This window comes from Solea solea, chromosome 15 (genome assembly GCF_958295425.1).
Source record: "Solea solea chromosome 15, fSolSol10.1, whole genome shotgun sequence".
In the NCBI taxonomy this organism is placed as follows: domain Eukaryota; kingdom Metazoa; phylum Chordata; class Actinopteri; order Pleuronectiformes; family Soleidae; genus Solea; species Solea solea.
In genome coordinates this window covers 10,290,798-10,317,292 of record NC_081148.1, presented here as the reverse complement: position 1 = coordinate 10,317,292, position 26,495 = coordinate 10,290,798, and the positions used below count along the sequence as shown (strand labels likewise).

The following is a 26,495-nucleotide window of genomic DNA, read 5'->3' as shown; positions in this document are numbered from 1 at the left end:
ACCGTCAGAATATACAGCGTATAAAAATATGAAAACAAAAATAGAACAGTGATTTTACTTTTGTTTCTCTTGGTTTCTGTATTATGTTATGTTTGGTTTATCTATGTAAGTGTGCTCCAATGGCCTGAAGCATGATGAGACGGGAAGTGATTGCTGTTGCCTGGAGCGATGAACTTGGTGACCCTAGGGGCACTTGAGTTGACACCCCCGCTTCGACGCACATACTCTCTTAACACACACATACTTTTCTTTTGCCCCTGGGGTGCCAGACCTAATTTGCCCCTAGCTGGTACAGCTTAACCCCCCTTCCCCTCATTGGAACACGGGTGATCGAGCATTATAGGACTTCACTCTGCCTGCCCAGCATTATTTACACTGTCTTACAGTACATGCACCAGCTCACTGTCAGCACATGGTTCCACATGTACAGACTTGAATGTTAGAAAGACATCACACATTGTTTTCTCACTGTTTCCTGGTGCTTGCATGTCATTTACAGACTTGGTACGAACAACCTGCCACCATACAGCAGGCCACGGAAGCCACGACCCCCGCCACAACCGAACATGAATACCGGACGCGTCTGTGGGCCCTCTGTAAGAAAGGCGATGTCAGAGGTAAGCTGCAGGAGGCTCTGTATCATTGTCTCTAATAACATAGAGCTGACATTAGAAGCTGCTGAATCCTGAAAAAAAGTCTTGGCCTAATCAAAAAGACAGACTTTAGTTAGACCAGATAACAATTAAAGAAAACTTGATGAGAAGGTAGAGTTATGCTCCAATTAAACTTGGTATGTGACGTTTAGCTAATCATCTTGGAAGGCAACATTTTTAGAGACACCAAACCTCATCTAAATGTTATTGGACTGAAACCAAGTTATTAGCATTGTGATCTGATCTGATCTGATCTGATTCTGCTGCCCTTCACTTACTGTATTTTCTCCTGCTCCTGTCATTTTCCTCTCTGCAGAAGCTTATGCAGTGCTTCAGAAAGCTAATGAAGCAGGTGTAACAGTAGGCCCCAGCCATTATGACCTCCTGATCCGTGCTTTTTTGTCTGTCGGAAACATAACGGATGCCATGAAGGTCAAAGACATGTAAGTGCCTTACCAACTTGTTTTACCATTGCATAAGACATATTTTGGTAAAATATCTCAAAATAAGATTTTTAAAAGGAAATTCTTATCTTTTTTTCTTGTTTTTTTTATTTTAATTTTATAATTAATCAAAATTGTGATTGAAGCTGTACATTATGATATATTTTGCTTTAGGGCAAGCATGTGTTGTAGTCAATGCTCTGTCAGCTTGGTGTGTGGCATCAGGTCACCTCAGGCTAACAAAAAAACATATCTCCTCACTAGACTTGAGGATTATAAACTGTGTACTAACACACTCAGCCCTGCTATGAACAGTGGTTCTTACTAAGCTGTAGGACTCTCTCTCTCTCACACACACACACACACACACAAATATGTACAGATTAATTTAGGATTTCTGGGAAGTGGCTGAAAAAAAAAAAAAAACTTTCTCCAATTAGTAATTTATCAGTGTTTTGTTACGGGGACATATCGGGATATGGGGCCATGAGCCTGCAGACAAATAGACAGACGGGCAGTGGTATTAAAGATCTGGCTTAAGTCAACTGCTGATCTTTTGTGCTCTCTTTGTCTCTTGGTAATCTCCTCCTTTCTTTCTGCATAGAAAGAAAACAGTGCCAAAGGGTATATGATAAACCAAAAAGAATAAATGCAGTTCATAATTTTACATAAAAAGATGTAAAAACAAAAATTGCACTCGTGGTTCACCCTCTTATGTATGGGTTTATCTCTTTAAACCCACGTTTCAATAAGTGCAAGGCAATACAAGGGATAACCCATCTCCAGTCTCTGTTTGATTTGGTTTATGACACCCCTGCCTGGATAAAGGCCAAGTTTTTCTGCTCTCCAAATGAAAGGTGAAAGAAGCTGAGAGGAAAGTCATCGAAAGCTGGAAATGGGAAGTAATAGAAGGAGATAAATGGTAAAGGAGGAGTGAACGAGGGGAGATGGACTAGATTTAATCATGTACGAGTTTAATGAAGACGCTATAGGCATTAATTCTCAATGCGTGTGTGTGTTTGTTTTTGGGTAATCTGTACAGAATTGAGCAGCGGGGTGCTTACGGTGAGATTAAGTGATTGAGAGAGAGAGAGAGAGATGATGATGATGATGATGAGAGAGAGAGGAAGAGGTGGTTGATGGATTCCTTGGCTTAAGCAGAATACCTTTAAAAGGAGAAAGGAAAAGAGACCGTGTGTGTGTGTGTGTTGAGGAAAGGTGGATGAGAGAGAGACACACACACAATGAGAATGAGAGACAGCCTCTAGAGATTTTCTCTCACCCGATAAGAATAATTCTGACCCCACTCCCCCACCTCTCAGTCTCTACGGCAATCTGTCGGCGACCGTGTTACCAATTCCAATCTCCACCGTGACCCTGTCACAGTGGCTGCTGGATGCTGCTTGGCCTGGTGTCACCGTGGTGATAAGGATTGCAGGCCTGATGCTCAATTGAGCGGACGGATTAATCTGGTTGCAGGGCTATAATAATAAATAAAAAAGACGGCAGCCAAGCTTGATTGAGGTTTTAGTGGCAAAGAAATGAAAAGGAGGAGGCTGAAAGGGACGAGCAGACGGAGTCAGGGAGGGGAAATCGGGAGGGAGGAATGACGAGGTGCTGGAGCAAGTCCCGGAGGTCTCACCCTCCCACATAATACCACACACAGATACACAGACAGACACACATGTGACGGAGCTCAACAGGACAGCACAACACGTACGATGACATCAATCAACTGTTTGATGTCTGTATTATTTTCAGAGTCACAGCTGGTGCTTTACAAGAGGCACAGATTTGCTGTCAGTCACATTTGTTTTCATTTTCTTGTCCGTCTTCTGTCTTTCAGCTCATATTTTGATCCGTCAAGCCTTTGTGGAGTCTAGTGCCTGATGCCTGTAGAATGCTTTATAAAGGAGAAGCACATCGTTCAGAGATTTAGAAAACACAGAGATATTAACTCAGGCATCACAGATCATAAAGATTTGCTTTTACTGGTTCAGTATCAGCGTTAAAGTAGAAAATAATGGACTCTTTGTATAAACCTTCCTGTTAAGAAGTTACAGGTTGCACATCATATTATCATCTTATAAAATAAAAAATGTTTTTCTCTTTATTCATAGTAATGACCCTTCTGATATGTTAGGAGATTACATGGCACTTGGCAGCTGTGTACGATTTTGAGTATATCATTTCTATAGATTTCTATAATCTATAGAAGAATAAAAACAAATTGCAGAAGCTTAAGTGAGCTGCTATATAATCTTCTGTATTGTTTGTCTTTATATTTTCCAAACTCAGTCCAAACAATATTCAAATAAAGTGACTCAATTCAGTGGATTGAATACCTGACAAATGTCATGGCATTAATGCAACATGTATTTCATTCCAACAATTATGCTCATTGGTTTGAAACCCATGGCCCACCCATGGCTAAATGTATTAAATGCGCAACAACCTTTTTATACATAGAACGGCATAATCAGGGCTAAATCTTTATCATCTGCTTGTACATTACAACTTAAGACAGAAAATGGATCAAACAAATGTTATTTTTAACAGATAGACTCGAATAACATGTATTAAACCAAGAAATTGTTTTTTTCCCAGTGCTGTGTCTCATGTGCCAGGCTTCCAGCTGAATACTATTGCCAACAGTTTGTTTATCATCACCTACTGCAAGAAAGGCCAGGCCAAAGGTAAGAAACAGACATCAGCAGTACACACACACACTTGTGTATCCACTTTACATACATGCTTACTTTACATGTTAACTTAACGCTCCTTTCACAGATGCTCTTGAGAAACTGAAGTCTGTGGTGCAGATGGGTCAAGTGCCCACACAGCTTGCCATCGTCAGACTGACTCAGGCACTAGGTAGCCATGGTGACCTGGAGGGTATCAACGAAGTGGAGTCAGCGCTGAAGGACCTCGGCTCAACCCTCAACCTGTCAAGAATGCTTTTTGTCAACAACAAGGCTTTGGCACACATCAACAAGTAAGATTTCTTCATTGTCGAAATTTCCAATGGTCGTTGTACTATATTATACTTAATCGCTGACATTGGCGTCCACCACAAACAGTCGGGACGAACACAGACTGAACAGTAATAAGAATAAGAATCTGTGGTGTGCCAGCACTCGGTCTGTGAAAAGAAACAATGTTTTTTCTAGCCGCGTCAAGCAACGCTACCAGACCTAACTGAGGGAGCGTTTTTGTATATACACCAGCAGCACAGGGGTGGGATAGAACTACCATGTTTTTTGAGCAATAGAATTCACTTCAGAAACTTGTGAGCACTTATTTATGTTTTCAGTCATAGTCCATCATGTTTGCTACCACAATTGTTGTCGCCTCCGTCTGTCTTGAAATAAAATTAATCACTTCCTGTGTGCAGCGCAGGAATGTAGCCTGGTGATGAGAGAGGATTTTTAGCTTTCTGATTTAGATTTTCTGGTTGCTCCTTTTGAAAAAGAAATGATTGAAACTGAAATAGATTTGTGGACAAAATAAGACATCTGAGACCATCATCATTTCGAGTTTTGGGAAACACCAAGTATGACACGACATATTATTGACCAAACAAATACTAGATTAATCGAGAAAATAATCGACGGGTTAAACGGTTATGAAAATAATCATTAGTTGCAGCTCTAGAACTCATTTGACAGTGGTTTGAATCTAATTGTCATTTCTTTGTTTTAAAATGTTTATTTTTGCACTGTAGTTTTAAGCAAATAATTCTTATTATAATCTATGGCACATTTTATTGTCTAATCAAAAATGCGCTGTGTTTATGTGAAAGTGTTTTTGTGCACAGAGATAAGGAGTTAAATGCAGCGCCTGCAGCAGAGTGTGATAAAATGCTGGGCAACACACACTAAAAGCCTACAGGGCGAGTTGGGCGTCAAGTACTAATAGATGTACTAGGATTATTCATGGATTCCTTTTAATGTCATGAAATCACTCGTCTCCTTCTGCAGCTCCACTGCTCCTTAAACAGCAGAGAACAAAATCTTAAACACAATGTGCATCAAACTTTCATTGCTCTTCTTGCCACATTAGCTGCATTAAAAGTAGCATCCCCTGCTCGAGCGGTAACATCCCCTTGCCAACTTATAGGGACAGCAGGAAGTGAAGAAACGCTGGACAGTCTCACGCCCGATTGGCCATTGCAGCGCAGGCCTGTCAGCTTGAACCCTGACCTGCGGGAGCTACGCTCTGAGCAGCTCTGACACGTGCGTCCCCACTGTATCTGAGTCAAGCTGACTGGTTAAGAGCAAGAGCGGAAAAGCGAGCAGGTCCGGAAAGAGTGGCGCCACATTTAGAGGGGCCCCCTGCTGAATTATTCAGACGGTCCCAGTCGCAACAATCAGCGCAGATATGTTCTCCCACCTCTGGACACTCACACATATACATACAGAGACGCTCACACACCCTGCGAGTTAAATATTCATTATGAGTGGTGACGGTGGGGAGGGAGCAGGGAGCGTAAAGTGTTACTGGTGAGGTTGACTTGCCAGAATGAGTTGTTTCAGATTTGTAGTGCTTTGGTATGCAGGCTTTGTTTGCTTGTTGCAACCTCAGCATAAAAGCATTTCACAGTTGGTGTGTAAGTGAGTGTCAGATCACACTTAACAAGTTGAACCATGGTTTAGCTGATTGACGATTACTCTTTCCCTCAGAGACCATCTAGTTCAAGTACAAGTTTGTTTTTTACATTTCCTGTTAATCTGCTGATGAAAAAATATGTACATGTTTATGAGTGTAGTTTGGATCAACCATTAACGACCCATTTGTTTCCCTCCCTCTCATCAATTCTCCCCACCCATTGAAACATGCTAGCAATGACTTGGACTTGGCTGCAGATTTGCTGGAGTCTGTCTTCACCAGTCCAGATTCCGTGAGACAGAGTATTTCCTACGTCTTCAGGAAGTTGATGCAAGATGGCAATGACGCAGCCATAGACAAGTGTAAGTGACACAGTGCACATGTGTACGTCACAATATGACACGGCATGAAGAACAAAAAAAAGCATTGACCATATGTGCATGTTTTATTATAGTGAGTGCTATGGCAGAGCGGCTAGCCAATCACTTTGCCTGCTACGGACCAGCTACAGACCTTTTCCTCGAGCTGCTGGAAAATGACAAAGTTGAGGACGCTAAGTTCATGCTGGCTGTGAGTATAAGTGTGTGAAAGTTTGTGCATGTCCCATTGAGTTAGCTGTGTATTTCACACACATGGCTCCTATTTGTCCATACCTTCATCTCTATATAGATTATTCTAAGTATGTCCTAATGTCTAATGATCTACATATTGTGCGTCTGTGGAAATTAGATTTTCGGCTCTTTTTCGACCACTAAATACATTTTAAATCTCCTTGGGCTTTTTCTTCTCCTTTTGAATGACTTGCACTTGGCAAGATTTTGTTATTGCAGTCAAAACAAACAAGGGCTGATGTCAGAGTCTGATGGTCTGAAACTGGTGTCTGCTGCTTCACTTGGTTAACACAGTTCATGCACTGCAGTTCAATGACTTTGCATTGACTCTGGGGACATGAATATGTAGAGGCTGAATGGGTGAGAGACGGTTTGGGAGGACGCAGAGACGCCCAGGACGCTAAAGAGATGAGGACATTTTCTGGGAAAGCCAGAAGACGTAGTAGTTCTCCATCTGTTCCTTCCTCCTCTCTGACAGTGATTATTCCCCTCTCACTTGCCGAGTGATAATCCCTCTGTCACTCAGCTTGCATGTGTGACTTTGTTCAATATATGAACTACAGGCGCCTGCTTTGCAGCTCATTTTGTGTTCACACATTCATAAACATTGAAATGAAAGTAACTTAAATCTTCTACATTTAAATAATACTTAAAAATGTTACTTTGATAAAGGACTAGCATCAACAAAACCTGGTAATACAACTAAAGCAGCACATTTACAGTAATCATTTCAGAATTAATATGTAATATTAATGTAATATACTATAAAACAAGACTGTTTAGGATGAGGGCATACATGTGAATGAAAACAAACCACCCAGACCTTCCCATGACATATTGAGTTATTATCCGTCTCAATCTTTAAACGGGAGCGCCTGACGAGCTTGCCTGTTAATGAACAGATGCGTTACTTACTACTTTCGGCTTCATCGCTATTTAAACACAAACTCTGGGTCACATCCTTTTTGAAGCTACAGTAAGATTCTATTTTAATTTTAATCGACCAAGTAGAGATGGAGGGAAGCACAAAGATGATTCCTGGTTGTCTGCATTGATCGTTCATTGTTTTTCAGGGTTATTCATTTTATCACTTTCTCCAATGTGTGTGCTTTTCTTAGTTTGAAATGGAACACGGCTGAATCATTGGAGGCTTTGAACAAAAAGTTACACTAAGATAACTTTTTAAACACCCCCTGAACTTGAACTCTGGGTAGTGGTGTCTGACTGTTGGTAGCTGTCTAATTTTAACTTGAATTGAGGAATGTGTTTAGCTCCACTGTCAGGAAGTGAAACTACGTCTCACAAACTCTTCTAGTTTGTTGAATAACTTTGTAGCCTTAGACTCCTCTGCCGTGCTCCTGTCTGTCCCTCATCATGCCCCGTTGTGCTCCTCAGGGTCACATGAGGGAAGTGTCTTGACTCCTCCAACTCATCATTAAAGTGAAGCCGGGACAAACATTCTGAAAAGCTTTTAAGTAGGCGAGCAGACTATAATGGTGAGGAGGCTATCAGGAGAGATGTAGGCTGGTCGGTGGGGAGCAAGCGGAGAACGAGAGGGATGAATTTAGTCATTAAGAGAAGCGGCGAGGCAAGCGTCCACACTCGTCCACGCTGCTTTTGTGCATGTGTGAGTTGTGAGGAGTCATTCAGGAACAAGAAGAGAAGCATTCCCTGGGCAACCACAGCTTTTAGGCAGTGTGGGTGGGTGTATGCGGGGCAAAGAAGAGAGAAGAACCCGCTGGTTGTTGCGTCACCTCTGGGAGTGGTTGGAGTAGTGAGAGAGGGAAAAAAACGAGGAGCGCGAGTGAGAGCATGGAACAAAGTTGAGTGAAGTGGCCGAGTGATGGTTAATTGCTTGATTGTGCTCAACCCGTTCTGCCACTTAGTGACTTCAAAAGAAGGCTGTGTGTGTCATTCTGTTAAAAGCCTTTTGGCCACTTGCTTTTAATTCTGTACAAGGAGGACGAGTGAAACACGTTTACGACTGGCTAGTAATCGGATCTCATTGCTGCTCAGCCAGGAGAACACACACATGTACTTAAAGCACACCAGTGTTAATGCATCTCTCTCATGATATGCACTCATGCACTGGTTAAATGTTCAACCACTGAAATATCATTCAACTTTTTTACACAAGATGTCTAAGTATTGGAATGTATATGGTATAGTTAAGGTCTAGTGCACTGACTTAACTCATTCACTATTTTCTATCAGCGTTGCTGCTGTTGTTGCTGCTGCTGCATTTAAAAAGGCAACCAGTGTCATTTACAGTGTGTCAAAAATGGACCTAAAAAGAGAATTTAATTAAGGGTTAAATGTTTTCTCAAGCTCATATGTTGCGTCATATTAGTTTATCAGAGACCACTTTATTAAACACACAGGAGCCAGTGTGGTCGTGTGCTCCTGTAGCTCGTCTTCTTCAGTGTGGTCTTCATAATGGTTACTTTCTGTCTTCTCAAACCAGTCTAGCACTTTGACTAGTGTTGCTAGCTGGATATTTTCTCTTTTTTGGAGCCTTCTCTATAAACCCTTGAGGTTTTGTTTTGGTGAAAATCCCAGTAGATGGGCAGTTTTTGAAGTACTCAGACAAGTCTGACATCAACAACTGTCTAATGTTCAAAATTGCAGTCACCTTTCTTCCCCATTTTGATGCTCATTTTGAACATCCTCAGCAGATGGTCTTCACCACGTCTACATGCCTAAACACGCATGATTAGATATCTGCAACTGGCAGTTGAATGGGTGAACCTAATAGTGTCTATATGTTGGCGGGTCAGCAACAAGAAATAGTTTTAGAGATTTTAGAGTTATTCTTATGACAATAAAAGCTTCAACTGTCTCTTTATACACTGGTTATAGGACGATTTATTATAAGTCTATTTCATTTAATTCTTTGGTGGGTGAAATAATGCTCACCAGAAAATTAAGAATGAATTTCAGATGCTTTTCTTCTCTCTCTCCGCTTTGGTTGACTATCATCTCTTTTACTTCCCATCGTCTCGTGCACGTGTCACTGTACAGGCCACAATTGTGCAATAACTACCTGGACACAGGCTGTCGTTAATTTTCCATTGAGTGCCAGATATGGCCGTCCGTGTGACTAAGAGATGATAATCACGCTTTGTGACGCCTTACATTTAACTCCATAAGGAAAATTAAATCGATAATTAACCTTTAACCCTGGTGAAGTTGTATGGGTCTTTATGTGAACATGTGACTGTATTAAATGTGTGGGTGTATTTTTTTTTTATCATACTCATGTGAAGAGTACAGGTTAAAGAGTTTTCTTGATTTAAAAAAAAGAGAGTGTGGTATAAGTCACTTGCCTCACAATCGTATCTTTTGTTTCACTGTAGCGTTTCAACGCCTTGGCTGAACAGAAGGACGCGCTGATGTCTTACCTGACTCGAAAAGCTCAGATTCCCGGACAGGTAAAATCACACAGGTTTTGTTTGAAATTGAATTGGCAATATTCAAGAATTATGTCCTGTTTTTTTTGTTTCCCATGACTCCATTCAGTACTAGCAACATTGTACAGAGCAAATTCAGCTAAAGAGCAGACTTCTCTTTCTCTTTCCTCCTCTTTCCTCATCAAACTTAAGTATAAATCAGATACATTTTTGTGTAAATTGAGGTAAACTATAGTTTTTTATTGTGGTTAAACTACATAAATGTTATTCTTCTTAAACATGTACTGTGGATAAATGTGCTCACATTTTACAGCAGAAATGATTTGTTTACATTAAATGAGAATTTAAAAGGTCCAGTGTGAAGGAATAAATAACATCTAATGATGAGAATGAAGATCTAACAAATGGAGGCTACTACGGTAGCGTCCACAAACCAGTAAAAGATGTAGTCGTCCTTCCTTTGAATCATGAGAATCTACTTCAGACTCTAAATTCATGTAGAAACATTGCGGCCTCTGTAAGTCAACGCCCTTGCCTAAAGAACATATAAAAGGCTTTTTCTGAGGCAATAAAAAACAAATACTTTTTATTTGGAAGGGATTATGTCCATATTGTCAGAAAAGGCCAGAAACCAGAAAATATTCACATTAAAGAAGGTGAAAAATCACAGAAACTGGCTTTAATTCTTTAGAAAACCCTCAAACCAAATAATAGATTATCAAAATAGTGGACAATTCATTTAGTAATCGATTAATAAGACTGTTAATATACTGTATTATACTGTTTGTGTCCACAGGTGGGGAAAATTAAGACCCTGCTTAGCCTGATTCCAGACTTCACAACGAAGGATGTGTCGTACCCATACCTAATGAAATGTCATGGTAAGGCGCGCGCACACACACACACACACACACACACACACACACACACACACACACACACACACACACACACACACAGAAAGAGAGGTTTTCTGCAAGTCACTGGCCAATGAGTGTGAACATTAACAATGCATCAAGTCAGAGAGAAGAACACATGTCTTCTAATGAGTTAGCTGGCCGGTAACATTGTCCACCACTGAGTGCTTCTTTTTCTCGTCTCATGTTTTTATCCTCCTCCCCGTCTCTTCTTGCCTTTGTCTCTTCTTTTCTTTTTTTAACTCCCCTCTGTCCATTGTGTTTTTTTGTTACCCTCTTTTCACTTTTACCTACCTCCTCTTCTCCCATGCCCCCGTATCCCTGCACTTCACCCTCTCACCCTCTCGTCTCCCCCCTCTTTTGTACCTCATCACACCGGGGATGAGCAGACATGACTATTTAATTAGCATTAGCTTGCTATTGGGTCAGCGCTGCCACGGGGACACAATTAGCGATGTTCTGTTCACGTCTGTTCTTTGCCCCGTTCATGTTCTTTTTCTTTGCTCTCTCTGAAAGGTTTCTCTCACTCTTGTTTCTTTCACTCGTACTTTTCTCTTCTTGACTGAAGTGACCTCCCCTTTAACGCTAGTCTCACACACCAAAACACAAGAACCACACTCGTTCATACAGGTTTGCACCGTTACATCAAACATCTCTTTAAGATGGGTTGGCCTGAAGCACAGACTTAAAAAAAGAACAGAAAAATGAGCCGACTTCTCACTTGATTCAAACAGATTCTTGTGAAGTTAATTAGTGTCAGGTCTTCGTCAACAGAGCACAATGTCCATTTTGTAAATGATGTTCCCATTGAGAGGAAAATGAGTTAAACCCCAGTGTGATTGACATCCTGGTTGCAGGTTTCAAAAGGGGAGTTCAGATTTCTATTATATAAATAACAGGGATAAATAACAGAAACTGATACAGATTTTCAAATGTTTATTATTCTGCTCTCCTGGTGTGTTATCTTTGTAGAGCAGGTCGTGCAGTCTAGAAAATAACATCCCAGCACAACTGCTTGTCTGATATATCCTTTCTTTCCCTCGCACATGCTGTCATTTGTCCTAAATATCAAACATTATATTCAAATAGAGATTTGATGGTATATTTCTTGTTTTCCCTCTCTCCTGACAGTTTTAGATAAGGACTTGGCATCAGCCAAGGCTCTGTATGATCAGATGCAGGCGGAGGGTATCGTCGTAGACGAGCTGTCCCTCAAGCGACTGGCGAGACTTTACCACAACGCAGGAAAGGAGGCGCCCTTCCCTGAGCCCCCTGTGAGTTGGGAGCACGCACACACACACGCACACACACGCACACACACACACACACATGTTCGACATTCATGACTTGAGGGGACATTGCATTGACTTACATTCATTTCTTGGAGACTTACTTTAACCTTAACCACAATTACTACTGGCCTAATCCTAATCCTAACCCTAACCCTAACCTAACCTTAAAACATATCTTCACCTTAAAATGTAGTAATTTACGTTATGGGGACTTGCTTTTTGTCCCCACAAGGAGGACAAGTCCCCATAATGTGACTGTGTAAACAGGTTTTGGTCCCCACAACATGAGTAAAACCTGGAACACACACACACACACACACTTCGAGATGTGATGTGTGTCCAGTGTTTATCGCGTCTTTGCTTAAAAGTATCAAAATGTACTGTTTTGGGAAAATTCAATTCAATTCAAACTCACACAGACTTCACCCATGTCGTCAGTAGCTATAACTGATTATCCTCTTCATTTACACAAGTTCATCGTGACTTTAGCAACAACTATTACGCCTGTTATCTCTTTTTACTCGGTAACAACTTCTTAAATCCCCCCTGAGCACACACAGTGCTGCACTTCTTCTACCACACAACTGTCAGACCCATTCTCACACCACGCCATTTTCATTATTGACTAATATGCAAATGTAAAAAATTGTTTGACATAAATTACTTGGACAGGACAAAACAGTTATTGAATCATTTGCCAGTACTTTTCCTCTCAATGAACTAAGCCTGTGGTAAAGACCTGTGACCCTGTGAATGAAACAATATCTACATTTATGTCCCAAGTGTGAACATTAAATGTCTGTAGTATGATGATCTGTCCTCTATTGTTATAACTTTTTCAGAAAAATAACTCATCATTAAAACAATACTTTTAAATCAATAATTCAGGATCCGATAGACAAATACAAACACAGATCCCAGATTTTGCAAGTTGCCTTAGTTCTGGCAAAGACCCTCATAAAACAACACACACTCATGTAAGGACACACTCTGCTTGTATGTGGAGCCCCCTCTGCCCCCCCCCAGCACTTTGATGTGCTGTCCCCTCGAGGCGGGTGTGGACCAAAGCCCCCTCTTACTTCCCGTCACTCACCTGCAGTGCAAAGATAGAAGAAGGATAAAGGTAGAGACGTTGCTGCATTATTCACTGAATGTCAGGATCAGTAAGTGATTGCTGGGTTTTATGAGCAGAGGAGTCGCAAGGAGAGGGAAAGGTGAAGAGTCCGTAGTACTGGGAAGTTCTCCAGGAGAAACCCACCTCTGGAATAATCCACAGAACAAGTATTCATCTGTACAACCGAGTATTAGAACCAACATTTTAATCTTTCCAGAATAAAGTCGTAATATTATGAGAATAAAGTCGTAATCTTTCAAGAATACAGTTGTAATATTATGAGAATAAAGTCGTAATATTATGAGAATAAAGTCGTAATTATTATTGAGTAATATCTCAGATGATCATCTGCAACCTGTTACATTTTGATTTATGCTTCACAAATGAAGAAAAACTTCATATTTTTGTCACACCAGCGCTGTGTTATCTTTAGCATCAGGACTTTTTGAGAAGATTGTGAAAGAAACGCAGTCTGTTTGGAAGAAAGTATCACACAGGCCACCTCTGTTCTTTAAATTTCATTTTGGCGTCATTGTATTATGTTGGAAAATCTAAAATCTCCCGAGGATTTCCAAATTTCAACAAATTAAGCCAAATCTGGAGAGAAAATGCTTTTGTAATGTGGGTCACCTGATCCTTTTAAAGGCACCGACCTCCCATGCGACAGTGAGCGCGGCACATTTATCTGGATTAATTACTCCATAAATAAGCAAACATACCTTGTCATGAGCTGTAATCTGCAGCCGCCTCGCTGCTCAGAAAACACTCAAACACAACACTGGATCAAAACGCTGTTTAATTAGCCACAAACGGAGGCAAGAGAGCCAAAGTGTGCGTTTGGGGAGTTTGCTACAAATCCCTTATTTGTGTATATTAATGGGGATTTAAAGATGAAACGAGACAACCTGGTTGGAGAGTGCAGGCTATTACACAGACCCAGGAGGCCTCCACTCTCTTCCAGCCTCACTGTGATGAAGCTGGTTTTGTCTGGAGTCGGTTTGATGCTGAGTCGTTTCTCTTTGTTTCCCGTTGCAGGAGTCCTTCAAGTTTTACGCAGACAAGCTTAAAGACAGAGCTGCCAAAGCCCAGACGGCAGCAGAGGAATAAAGAGAGCCACCCTTCGTCCCTTCGTACACCAGTCCAACTGTTTGTCTTATTTTTTTTGTCAATGTCTTTTTCTTTTGTTTTTTTTATATAAAGGTAGTTTGAGCTGAACGTTTGAGATTATGTGCTGTAACTGTGGGGTGTTCAACTCTGTCTGCTGTGAGATCACAGATGATTGTACAGAAGTATTTATGCTAATAAATGAAGTTAGGAATCTGGATTATGTGTCGGGGTATCTTCGTGTATGTACAGTGCTTCAGTTAACCCTATTTTCAGTACGGTGGGTAAAACACAAGTGTCTAATAGTGGACCAGTTAACTATATATGTATATGTAAATTAATCTCAACTAGAAATAAACCTATTCATAAAGTCACATTTATTATGAATCATCAGAATGACAAACTGCTTTTTGTCTCCAGTAGTTAAATTGAAACGTAAATACTATACATGTTTATTTGTGCTTTCCATCCACATACAGTCCTCTGCTTTACAGCCTGGTTTGTTGAGAGTGCAATTTATTCAGGTATTCTTTTTAAGGTACTTGTACTTAAGGCGAGTATTTTCATTCAGCGCCACTTGATACATCGACCTCACCTCTTTTGAGAGGGAAATACTGTTCATTATACTCGGCTGCATCTGTCTAACTCATACACTCTTCAGGAAAAAAAGGTCTCCGTGCTGTAATTAACACTTGTGATGGATTCAGGATGTTGGTTGTCTTTGGCTCCTTGAGCTTCAACAGTAAAATGCTGTTCTCATGTTAAACCATCAGCAAATGATGGGAACTTTTTCTGTTGTGTAAAGAGAGATTTGCTACTTTTACTTTCTGCTTTGTGTTTGATTGTCAGATCACAAATGCAACGTGACCAGTGTTTATTAGTAGTGGGGGATTTTCACACAGTGTTATTGGGTTAATTATGTAAAGTGAAGGAGCTGAACACAGTCTTCCCTTGTGGGTTAATGATCCGCAACAAAAACACATTCAAAAATAATGCTGTTTTGTTTTTAAGTATACAGTTGAGTTGTTTTCCCTCAGCTGCTCTCTTTGAGAAACAGCTTGTGTTGACTTAGAGAGAGAGAAGACCACTTGATATGGATGTTTTTCCAAAGTAACGGCTTTATCTTTTTCTATATAAGCAGAAAAGTACTCGGTGGAACACATTGCCAAAAACACACATGTGAAGTTCTTAAATACAAGGACATAGGGAGTAGTGTGGTGAATCTGCCTCCATTAACTAGAACATTATCAATGATATTAATTGACATGAAACTGCACAGCTTCATTAATCCGAACAATGTGGTAAAATGTTTACAAAGACAATAACAAAGTGAAGCAATTTTGATTTTGTAATGCTTTTCTAATTTGGACTCAAACATAATAGTTTAATGTTTAACAGGGTTTTTGCACCAGTGCAAAAACACAGTTTACATAATCTTCAATCTTCAATCAAGGACACAACAAGTACAAGCTCTTTTTTTTCCCCGAGTGTGACTTACTAAATCTCTACTAGGCTTTTTCCCCCAGTGCTCCTCATACTGGTATACACACATTATTACACTTAATGACCTACATATACAAAAAAAACATTAAGCTGTAGAAAAAAAAAAGAAGATTGAAAAGGGAACAGAGCTGCAGATGGATATCTGCCAACATGGAAGGAAAGAGGGAAAAGAAATGTTATCATTTTAATATTAGTGTTTCTGCAGAGCTCTACTGCCACCCAGCAGCAGAGAGCCATACTGCAAAAAAGGCTTTTCATAATTATCAACACATTTAAACACTAGTGCTTAACACATGTATTAGACCACCTGCCATACAAATTTCAAAAACGTGTTTAAAACTAAAAATTGTATTGTTATTTATTTGGCAAATAACAAACTGAATTTACCTTTTCTTACCCAAATGTGAGCCGGCTCAATAAAACGAATGTTTCTGTGGTCCGGCTCAATAAAACTAATGTTTCTGTGGTCAAGTACTGGTCAGAGTACCAAAGTATAATCCGTATTTCTGTCAAAACCAAAATTGGTTGATGTTTAGCCACAGGGTGGCGCAGTTATTACATGAAGAGTAGACCTGAGCTGCGATCGCGAGCCGCTTATTTCAGCCAAGAGGAGCAGGTTGTTTTGATGGAGAGCTGTGCGGAATACATAAAAGTGATCACAGCCAAATATGACAAGAGATGAGGCCAGAGCCGGCCCAAGGCATAAGCCAACTAAGCGGCTGCTTGGGCCCCGTGACCACCAGGGGGCCCCAAAAGCAATTAATTACTAATAATAAAAGAAATCATTATTATTATTTTTGCACGTGAGTGATGACACATATCAGTGTCCTTGAGGGGAAAAAAAGCAGCGAAACGCAGTGAATTTAAGTTGAGACTTTATTTGGAGTGAAAACACAGAGCAGCCCAGTGTGTGTTTGTGTGTGTGTGTCAGTCCAGCAGGTGGCAGCATTTCCTACAGGTGGGTTTTTTTTTCTCTTATTTTAGCAAAAATGTTTTGAAATAACAACAATTTCAGCTACCATTTTTCTTTTATTTTTCCAGCGAGGACATGAACGTTGATTAATTACAGGTGGAGCTGCTCCTGCACAAAGACACACTGATTTAAAAGCCTTTGTGTACTTTCCATGACTTGGTTACATTCCACTCCTCCCCTCTGAGTCGATCTATTTGGAATGTTCCACTTCCTTTGTCGGAGGCGGAGCTTCTTCTGCGCAGAAACAGAAAACGGGAGGACGAGGAGCAGCGGGAACAAACATGTGGACAAACGTCTGGTAACTGTTGCTTAAAAATGACCCACACATTTCTTAGATTCTCTGTTGACGCTCTGTTCACACCTGCTCTTTACATCCGACCACAGGTGTTCAGATTACACCTGCTAATGCTAACGTGACGTCACTGCTCCACAGCAAACACACGATCAAATATGAACTTTCCTACTATAGTATGTCATCAAAGACGTTAAAATATAAATTATCCACATGTCCTCAAAGAACTGTCCAAAATGTCAAAGAATGTCTTCAACAAAAAATGTCAATAGACCATTAAAACTGTTCAGAATGACTGTCTAGTTTGGCCAGTAGCAGTTTAGCTGCTGTTAATGTGACGTCACTGCTCCACAGCAAACTTGTGTGTTTTCATCTATTTTCAAAAAACTGACTTGGTGTCAAATAATAGAATTATATAGTATAACAACTGCCTTCATACTGTCAAAAAGTGTCCCAGTACAGTATGTTGTAAAAAAAAAAAAAAAAAGAAAAGGTATATTATTTAGTAAACTGTCCAATTATAAACTGTCAAAAATGTCACTATTCCATTAAAACTGTTAAGAATGAGTATCTAGTCTGGCCAGTAGGGGGCAGGTTAAGTAAAAAAAAAAACTGTTGAGGAGCAGTGGTTTAGTAGAATTTCAAAATAAAAGTATCCGTGTTGATAGATAGAAATACTTTATTCATCCCCAAGGATGGAGCATATGGACCTACAGTATATATTGTTGATATGGACCTATATATATATATGTATATATATATATATATATATATATATATATATATATATATATATATATACATATATGGTTTTCATGTATTTTCCTCACATTTCTTCACTCATTTACTGCAGTGAGCTCATTTAAACACTTTAAAGTGGACACTGCTTTTTGTCATCATGTCCTCTGACTGAACACCTGCAAACAGCTGCAGTTAAAGGCACAGTTCATGTGTTTTTAAGCATGGTTGAATGAGGTCACTATCATCAGAATTTTGGGCAATAAGAAAAAAACAAAACAAGCCATGACTTTACAGTGAAGAGTAAAAAGAGGCTTTCGGCAGCACTGTCACTAAATACATCAGAATCCTCTGTTAAATATTGAGATTTTACAAATGTTTACAGGATTTTTAAAGTCTTTGTAACTGATCTACAGCTTTGTTTGGACCAGGACCAGGAGCCAGGACCCAGGACCAGGACCAGGAGGAACTGGAGGAGGACAAGAGCAGCGGGGACAGGTGTGTGGTAACTGCTGCTTAAAAATGATCTGCACATTTCTTATGTGTTCTGTTGACGCTCTGTTCACACCTGCTGTTAACGTCCGACCTGAGGGATCCGATCACAGGTGTTCAGATTACACCTGCTAATGCTAATGCTAATGTGACGTCACTGCTCCACATGTAAACACACACACACCTCATTTCATTTCTCTTCACATACAAATGATGGTGTTTTCCGATTGTTACAGAAAGACAAAGAATCCAGGAAATGTTAATGTTATTATTTTCTCCATTAATCGAGTATTTGTTGAAAAATGTTGATCAGTGTTTCTCAAACCTGGAAATGATGATTCTCAAATGTCTTTTTTTAATCCACAAACCAAAAAATATTCAGTTTTAATTATTTCTTTGTTATAATAATAACAATAAGTCCATATATCAGAGTGCAGTCATTAGTCATATCGACAGACCTCGCACATATCCCATAAAACTTTTCAAAGCCAATATCTGCCCATAACGATAACATCGTGCATCCCGACACATTTCCATGTCAGGTGTAAACTGACAACAAACTATTGTTTTTTAAAGAATTAAATCAAGCTTTCTGATTTTACAGCTTCTTAAATGGCAACATGTTCTGTTTTCTTTGCTCCATAAAAACAAAGAAATCATTCAAACTCAATCATTTTTGCTTTTGAACAAAAACAACACGTTTGACATCACTCTATCACCTGTGATTTCATCACCTCACACGGACGTTAACAGCACTTGTCAACAGAGCCTCTGTTTAATGTGTTCACATCGTTTTTACATTGTTAACAGGTGAAAACTGTGGACGAGTCAAAGTGGCAACATTCAATCAATAAATGCACCATTAAATAATGACTCAAATGTGTCTCACATTCATTCACATTGGAATTAAATACATACACATCTTAGTAAATGTGTCATTCATTCAAATACCAAATTTACTGTAAGAAAAAAAGCATATAGAATTAATTAAATACTATTTAATGAATTATTTCATGATTTACTGCAACACAGGACCATGAAATAATTCATTAAATAGTGAATTATATATAGAGAAATTATATATGTTTTTCTTTACATCAAATGAATTAGGTATTTTAATGAATGAATGTCACATTTAATAATGAGACATTTATGTATTTAATTCCAATGTGAATGAATGAATGTGAGACACATTTGAGTCATGATTTAATGGTGTATTTATTGATTGAATGTTGCCACTTTGACATGTCCATAGTTTTCACTTGTTAACAATGTAAAAATGATGTGAACACATTAATCACACAGAAGTCTAATTCATGTGCTCATCATTTTTAAGCAGCAGTTACTGGACACCGGGACCAAACTGTGTGGTCAACAGTCCAGGGAGTGAACCCCTATCAATTTTTTTTTTTCTTTGTCTTTTTATGGCTTTTTTTTTTTAGGATTTTTTTTTGGGGGAAAATATAAAATAAAATGGTATAACCCCCTTCTGTTACCTTTATGGGAGGCCGGGGGAGCACAGCCCAGCCCCAACCCCCCACCACTACAATCGCAGTGAGGGCGCGCGTAGTTTGGCCCCGGCGCCGGGCCAGGTATTCGGAGCATGCTGGATTTGAACCAGCCACAGCCGGACTGGCACAACCTTGCGGTTGCGAACACATCCAGCACGCCACGAACCCTTCGGACAATTTGGAGAAGCTCTTGGTGGTTTTTACTCTTCACATTGGCTGTGGACCCTTAAACCTTCAAGTATAAAGGAATTGAACCGTCAACGTCAGGACTGAAAGGCAGCTCTCTAACCAGCTGAGCTAACTGTCCACACTCTTCCTCAGGTTTTCTCAGACCAATCTACTCTCTGTGTTGAATATTGTGCTTAAAAAGTTGCTTCATCCAAGATTTGAACCCCGGACCTCAGGAACTCCAGTCTTTAACTCAACCACGTGAGCTACTTGTCCTCACATAGAATCTCTTAAACGTTTGACGTCTTTCAATAACAGACGACACAAAAACGGCACACTGATGCGGGACGCAGGGCTACACGGCTGGTGTAAGATTCGAACCCCTGACCATCGGAACTCCAGTCTTTCATTTAAACACATGAGCTATTTGTCCTTGTATGCTTTTTTTTGCACAATTTGGAAGTCTTTCAATAATAGAACCCACGACTTCAAAAAAATATCAGACTGACGAATATTTAAGAACGTCTGTCCTATGACATGGGCGACATGGTTGGTGTAGTGGTTAGGGCTCTTGCCTTTTCAGCGAGAGGACCAGGGTTCGAGACCCAGTTGGAACCAGGATCTTTCTGCATGGAGTTTTTCATGTTCACCCCCTGTGTGCGTGGCTCTTCTCCGGCTTCCTCCCACAGTCCATCAATCATCTACCGCTCTGTACTCTACCGGAGGGTAGCGGGGGTGCTCTGCATAGGGTGATGGGCGGGGTACACCCTGGACTCTTCCCCAGTCTGTTCAAAACATGCAATAGGGTGATTAGGTAAATTTCCACACTGTTGAACTTAAACATTCACTTCATGTAAGATTCGAACCCCTGACCATAGGAACTCCAGTCTTCCATGTAACCACATGAGCTATATGTCCTTGTACGCTTTTTTTTGCACAATTTGGAAGTCTTTCAATAATAGAACCCACGACTTCAAAAATATATCAGACTGATGAATATTTAACAACGTCTGTCCCATAACATGGGCAACACGGGTGGTGTAGTGGTTAGTGCTCTTGCCTTAGAAACAAGAGGACCTGGGTTCAAGCCCTGCTTGGAACACAAATCTTTCTGCCCGGAGTTTTAGAGACAAACAACCATTCACTCTCACACCTTTAGAAGTCTTTCAATAGTAGATTTCCCATGACTTCACAGACCTCAGCCGGATTGACCAGCTCAGTTGGTCTATTGAGAGTGACCAATTAACCTAATCCCCATATTGCATGTTCTTGGACTGTGGGAGGAAGCCGGAGAAGAGCCACGCACACAGGGGGTGAACATGAAAAACTCCATGCAGAAAGATCCTGGTTCCAACTGGGTCTCGAACCCTGGTCCTCTCGCTGAAAAGGCAAGAGCACTAACCACTACACCAACCATGTCGCCCATGTCATAGGACAGACGTTCTTAAATATTCGTCAGTCTGATATTTTTTCGAAGTCGTGGGTTCTATTATTGAAAGACTTCCAAATTGTGCAAAAAAAAGCATACAAGGACAAATAGCTCATGTGTTTAAATGAAAGACTGGAGTTCCGATGGTCAGGGGTTCGAATCTTACACCAGCCGTGTAGCCCTGCGTCCCGCATCAGTGTGACCTTTTATTGCCGTTTTTGTGTCGTCTGTTATTGAAAGACGTCAAACGTTTAAGAGATTCTATGTGAGGACAAGTAGCTCACGTGGTTGAGTTAAAGACTGGAGTTCCTGAGGTCCGGGGTTCAAATCTTGGATGAAGCAACTTTTTAAGCACAATATTCAACACAGAGAGTAGATTGGTCTGAGAAAACCTGAGGAAGCGTGTGGACAGTTAGCTCAGCTGGTTAGAGAGCTGCCTTTCAGTCCTGACGTTGACGGTTCAATTCCTTTATACTTGAAGGTTTAAGGGTCCACAGCCAATGTGAAGAGTGAAAACCACCAAGAGCTTCTCCAAATTGTCCGAAGGGTTCGTGGCGTGCTGGATGTGTTCGCAACCGCAAGGTTGTGCCAGTCCGGCTGTGGCTGGTTCAAATCCAGCATGCTCCGAATACCTGGCCCCGGCGCCGGGGCCAAACTACGCGCGCCCTCACTGCGATTGTAGTGGTGGGGGGTTGGGGCTGGGCTGTGCTCCCCCGGCCTCCCATAAAGGTAACAGAAGGGGGTTATACCATTTTATTTTATATTTTCCCCCAAAAAGATCCTAAAAAAAAAGCCATAAAAAGACAAAGGAAAAAAAAAATTGATAGGGGTTCACTCCCTGGACTGTTGACCACACAGTTTGGTCCCGGTGTCCAGTAACTGCTGCTTAAAAATGATGAGCACATGAATTAGACTTCTGTGTGATTAATGTGTTCACATCATTTTTACATTGTTAACAAGTGAAAACTATGGACATGTCAAAGTGGCAACATTCAATCAATAAATACACCATTAAATCATGACTCAAATGTGTCTCACATTCATTCATTCACATTGGAATTAAATACATAAATGTCTCATTATTAAATGTGACATTCATTCATTAAAATACCTAATTCATTTGATGTAAAGAAAAACATATATAATTTCTCTATATATAATTCACTATTTAATGAATTATTTCATGGTCCTGTGTTGCAGTAAATCATGAAATAATTCATTAAATAGTATTTAATTAATTCTATATGCTTTTTTTTCTTACAGTAAATTTGGTATTTGAATGAATGACACATTTACTAAGATGTGTATGTATTTAATTCCAATGTGAATGAATGTGAGACACATTTGAGTCATTATTTAATGGTGCATTTATTGATTGAATGTTGCCACTTTGACTCGTCCACAGTTTTCACCTGTTAACAATGTAAAAACGATGTGAACACATTAAACAGAGGCTCTGTTGACAAGTGCTGTTAACGTCCGTGTGAGGTGATGAAATCACAGGTGATAGAGTGATGTCAAACGTGTTGTTTTTGTTCAAAAGCAAAAATGATTGAGTTTGAATGATTTCTTTGTTTTTATGGAGCAAAGAAAACAGAACATGTTGCCATTTAAGAAGCTGTAAAATCAGAAAGCTTGATTTAATTCCTTAAAAAACAATAGTTTATTGTCAGTTTACACCTGACATGGAAATGTGTCGGGATGCACGATGTTATCGTTATGGGCAGATATTGGCTTTGAAAGGTTTTATGGGATATGTGCGAGGTCTGTCGATATGACTAATGACTGCACTCTGATATATGGACTTATTGTTATTATTATAACAAAGAAATAATTAAAACTGAATATTTTTTGGTTTGTGGATTAAAAAAAGACATTTGAGAATCATCATTTCCAGGTTTGAGAAACACTGATCAACATTTTTCAACAAATACTTGATTAATGGAGAAAATAATAACATTAACATTTCCTGGATTCTTTGTCTTTCTGTAACAATCGGAAAACACCATCATTTGTATGTGAAGAGAAATGAAATGAGGTGTGTGTGTGTTTACATGTGGAGCAGTGACGTCACATTAGCATTAGCATTAGCAGGTGTAATCTGAACACCTGTGATCGGATCCCTCAGGTCGGACGTTAACAGCAGGTGTGAACAGAGCGTCAACAGAACACCTAAGAAATGTGCAGATCATTTATAAGCAGCAGTTACCACACACCTGTCCCTGATGCTCCTCGTCCTTCTCCAGTTCCTCCTGGTCCTGGTCCTGGTCCTGGCTCCTGGTCCTGGTCTAAACAAAGCTGTAGATCAGTTACAAAGACTTTAAAAATCCTGTAAACATTTGTAAAATCTCGATATTTAACAGAGGATTCTGATGTATTTAGTGACAGTACTTTTTTTCTTATTGCCCTAAATTGTGACGATAGTGACCTCATTCAACCATGCTTAAAAACACATGAACTGTGCCTTTAACTGCAGCTGTTTGCAGGTGTTCAGTCAGAGGACATGATGACAAAAAGCAGTGTCCACTTTAAAGTGTTCAAATGAGCTCACTGCAGTAAATGAGTGAAGAAATGTGAGGAAAATACATGAAAACCATATATATGTGTGTATATATATATGTGTGTATATATATATATATATATATGTATATATATATATATGTATATAGGTCCATATCAACACGGATACTTTTATTTTGAAATTCTACTTAACCACTGCTCCTCAACAGTTTTTTTTTTTTTACTTAACCTGCCCCCTACTGGCCAGACTAGATACTCATTCTTAACAGTTTTAATGGTATGGTGACATTTTTGACAGTTTATAAATGGATAGTTTACTAAATAATATACTTTTTTTTTTTCTTTTTTTTACAACATACTGTACTGGGGCACTTTTTGACAGTATGAAGGCAGTTGTTATACTATATAATTCTATATTTGACACTCAAGTCAGTTTTTTGAAAATAGATGCGTTGAAAACACACGTTTGCCGTGGAGCAGTGACGTCACATTAACAGCAGCTAACCTGCTACTGGCCAGACTAGACAGTCATTCTGAACAGTTTTAATGGTCTATTGACATTTTTTGTTGAGGACATTCTTTGACATTTTGGACAGTTCTTTGAGGACATGTGGATAATTTATATTTTAACGTTTTTGATGACATACTATAGTAGGAAAGTTCATATTTGATCGTGTGTTTGCTGCGGAGCAGTGACGTCACGTTAGCATTAGCAGGTGTAATCTGAACACCTGTGGTCGGATGTAAAGAGCAGGTGTGAACAGAGCGTCAACAGAGAATCTAAGAAATATGTGGGTCATTTTTAAGCAACAGTTACCAGACGTTTGTCCACATGTTTGTTCCCGCTGCTCCTCGTCCTCCCGTTTTCTGTCTCTGCGTAGAAGAAGCTCCGCCTCCGACAAAGGAAGTGGAACATTCCAAATAGATCGACTCAGAGGGGAGGAGTGGAATGTAACCAAGTCATGGAAAGTACACAAAGGCTTTTAAATCAGTGTGTCTTTGTGCAGGAGCAGCTCCACCTGTAATTAATCAACGTTCATGTCCTCGCTGGACAAATAAAAGAAAATGGTAGCTGAAATTGTTGTTATTTCAAAACATTTTTGCTAAAATAAGAGAAAAAAAACCCCACCTGTAGGTAATGCTGCCACCTGCTGGACTGACACACACACACACAAACACACACTGGGCTGCTCTGTGTTTTCACTCCAAATAAAGTCTCAACTTAAATTCACTGCGTTTCGCTGCTTTTTTTCCCTCAAGGACACTGATATGTGTCATCACTCACGTGCAAAAACAATAATAATTGATTTCTTTTTTTTATTAGTAATGAATTGCTTTTGGGGGCCCCTGGTGGTCATGGGGCCCTAAGCAGCCGCTTAGTTCGCTTATGCCTTGGGCCGGCTCTGGCCTCATCTCTTGTCATATTTGGCTGTGATCACTTTTTTGTATTCCGCACAGCTCTCCATCAAAACAACCTGCTCCTCTTGGCTGAAATGAGCGGCTCACGATCGCAGCTCAGGTCTACTCTTTATCTAGTATCTGCACCACCCTGTGACTAAACATCAGCACTGAAGTCATAACTTCACAAGTTCTAATTTTCAATGATTATTAACACTATTATTGGGATTTAAAGCCGTGTCAGTCTTGACTCAGCGTGATGGGGACCTCTGTTGGGGACTTTATAGATGCTCTTTATTTAGGCAGGGAATGTAATTCGGGTAAAAGTTTTCCACAATGTGCATTCACACACTCAGCTAAAATAATAATAATTATGCATCACGTTCTCCCAAAACATCCAGCTGTTATAGTTTCACTTGACTAAAATAAATGTCAACCATACATGTTACATATTATGCATGATAATAAGTTAGCACGCTACTTTTATTTTGAGGTTGTTACATGCCACTTCCACTTCCGGTCTGTCCGCCGTCATATTAATAAATGAGAAACAAAAAACGAAAAAAGGAATTTGCAAAAATTTGGGCCGTTACTTGGTTTTGGTTTTTACGTTTTTTTTTGTTTTTTGATACTGAGAGCTGTTATACCATGTGGTGCATTTCTAAAATACTCTCACACGGTCAGCGTAGGTTTTGTTCGAACTTTACTGGAGCGACTTTCCACATACAATCCTGCCATGTACTTCCTGTATGCCCCAGTGCCTTCTGGGTTAACAGTTCCTATAATCTGTACATAACAACACATCTCCCCCCTATGAAAAGAGAATGTACCTTTCTTTTTAAACTCAACACAAACTACATATAAAATCAACCACAAGCTTCACATTACTCTAATGCTTTTGCACAAACGCTCACAATAAACTCATTATAAAAAAACAATTATTTTCACAACTTATTTCAAATCATTTACAGTCTCTAGAGTTCAGCAACTTTCAATGAGTCTACTCGGAGGCTGAACATTACGCCTTGGTCCGCCAGGTGTCTTCAGTGGTGTTTTAACATTCACGTCATTCACGCTTGGCACATCCGAATCTGCTGGTTAATTCTGGGCAATTTGGTGAGCCAGGTCGCTTGTAGTTTCTCCAACTTGTGATGCACCATCCGATTGCTTCACGCATTGCTGACTTGACACTTGCGGCTTGAGATCCACTCGATTTCTTCTCAGAGACGCTCCATGCTCGGTCTGGATCTGATACGAGCATGGTGCCACTTCTCTTTCAACTGATCCTTGGATGTTCCAGATACCAGTCACATGGTCTC

At 40.0% G+C, this 26,495-nt stretch overlaps 1 protein-coding gene and 1 long non-coding RNA gene across 3 annotated transcripts in view; one reads left to right on the top strand and one right to left on the bottom strand.

Annotated features, from left to right (window-relative positions):
- The window catches only part of lrpprc (leucine-rich pentatricopeptide repeat containing), a 50,449-nt gene extending 36,077 nt beyond the window's left edge, over nt 1-14,372 (top strand). Inside the window, exons 29-38 of the mRNA XM_058651998.1 lie at nt 500-617; nt 970-1,096; nt 3,704-3,792; nt 3,887-4,091; nt 5,939-6,066; nt 6,159-6,274; nt 9,672-9,746; nt 10,522-10,606; nt 11,774-11,916; nt 14,084-14,372. Of these exons, the coding sequence (XP_058507981.1) occupies nt 500-617; nt 970-1,096; nt 3,704-3,792; nt 3,887-4,091; nt 5,939-6,066; nt 6,159-6,274; nt 9,672-9,746; nt 10,522-10,606; nt 11,774-11,916; nt 14,084-14,155 (1,158 nt within the window). The 3' untranslated portion in view covers nt 14,156-14,372. The remainder of the gene's footprint in view (nt 1-499; nt 618-969; nt 1,097-3,703; nt 3,793-3,886; nt 4,092-5,938; nt 6,067-6,158; nt 6,275-9,671; nt 9,747-10,521; nt 10,607-11,773; nt 11,917-14,083) is intronic.
- A 5,068-nt stretch (nt 14,373-19,440) lies between these two features.
- LOC131474234 (uncharacterized) lies at nt 19,441-24,665 on the bottom strand. 2 transcript variants are annotated; one of them, XR_009242272.1, is made up of 3 exons: nt 24,596-24,665; nt 23,475-23,556; nt 19,441-20,614 (listed from the first exon to the last, which is right to left on the bottom strand). It is a non-coding gene; the product is annotated as an uncharacterized LOC131474234 (long non-coding RNA). The 2 variants fall into 2 exon arrangements; XR_009242273.1 differs by having other exon boundaries at nt 23,475-23,546; nt 24,596-24,647.
- Between the last annotated feature and the right edge of the window lie 1,830 nt (nt 24,666-26,495).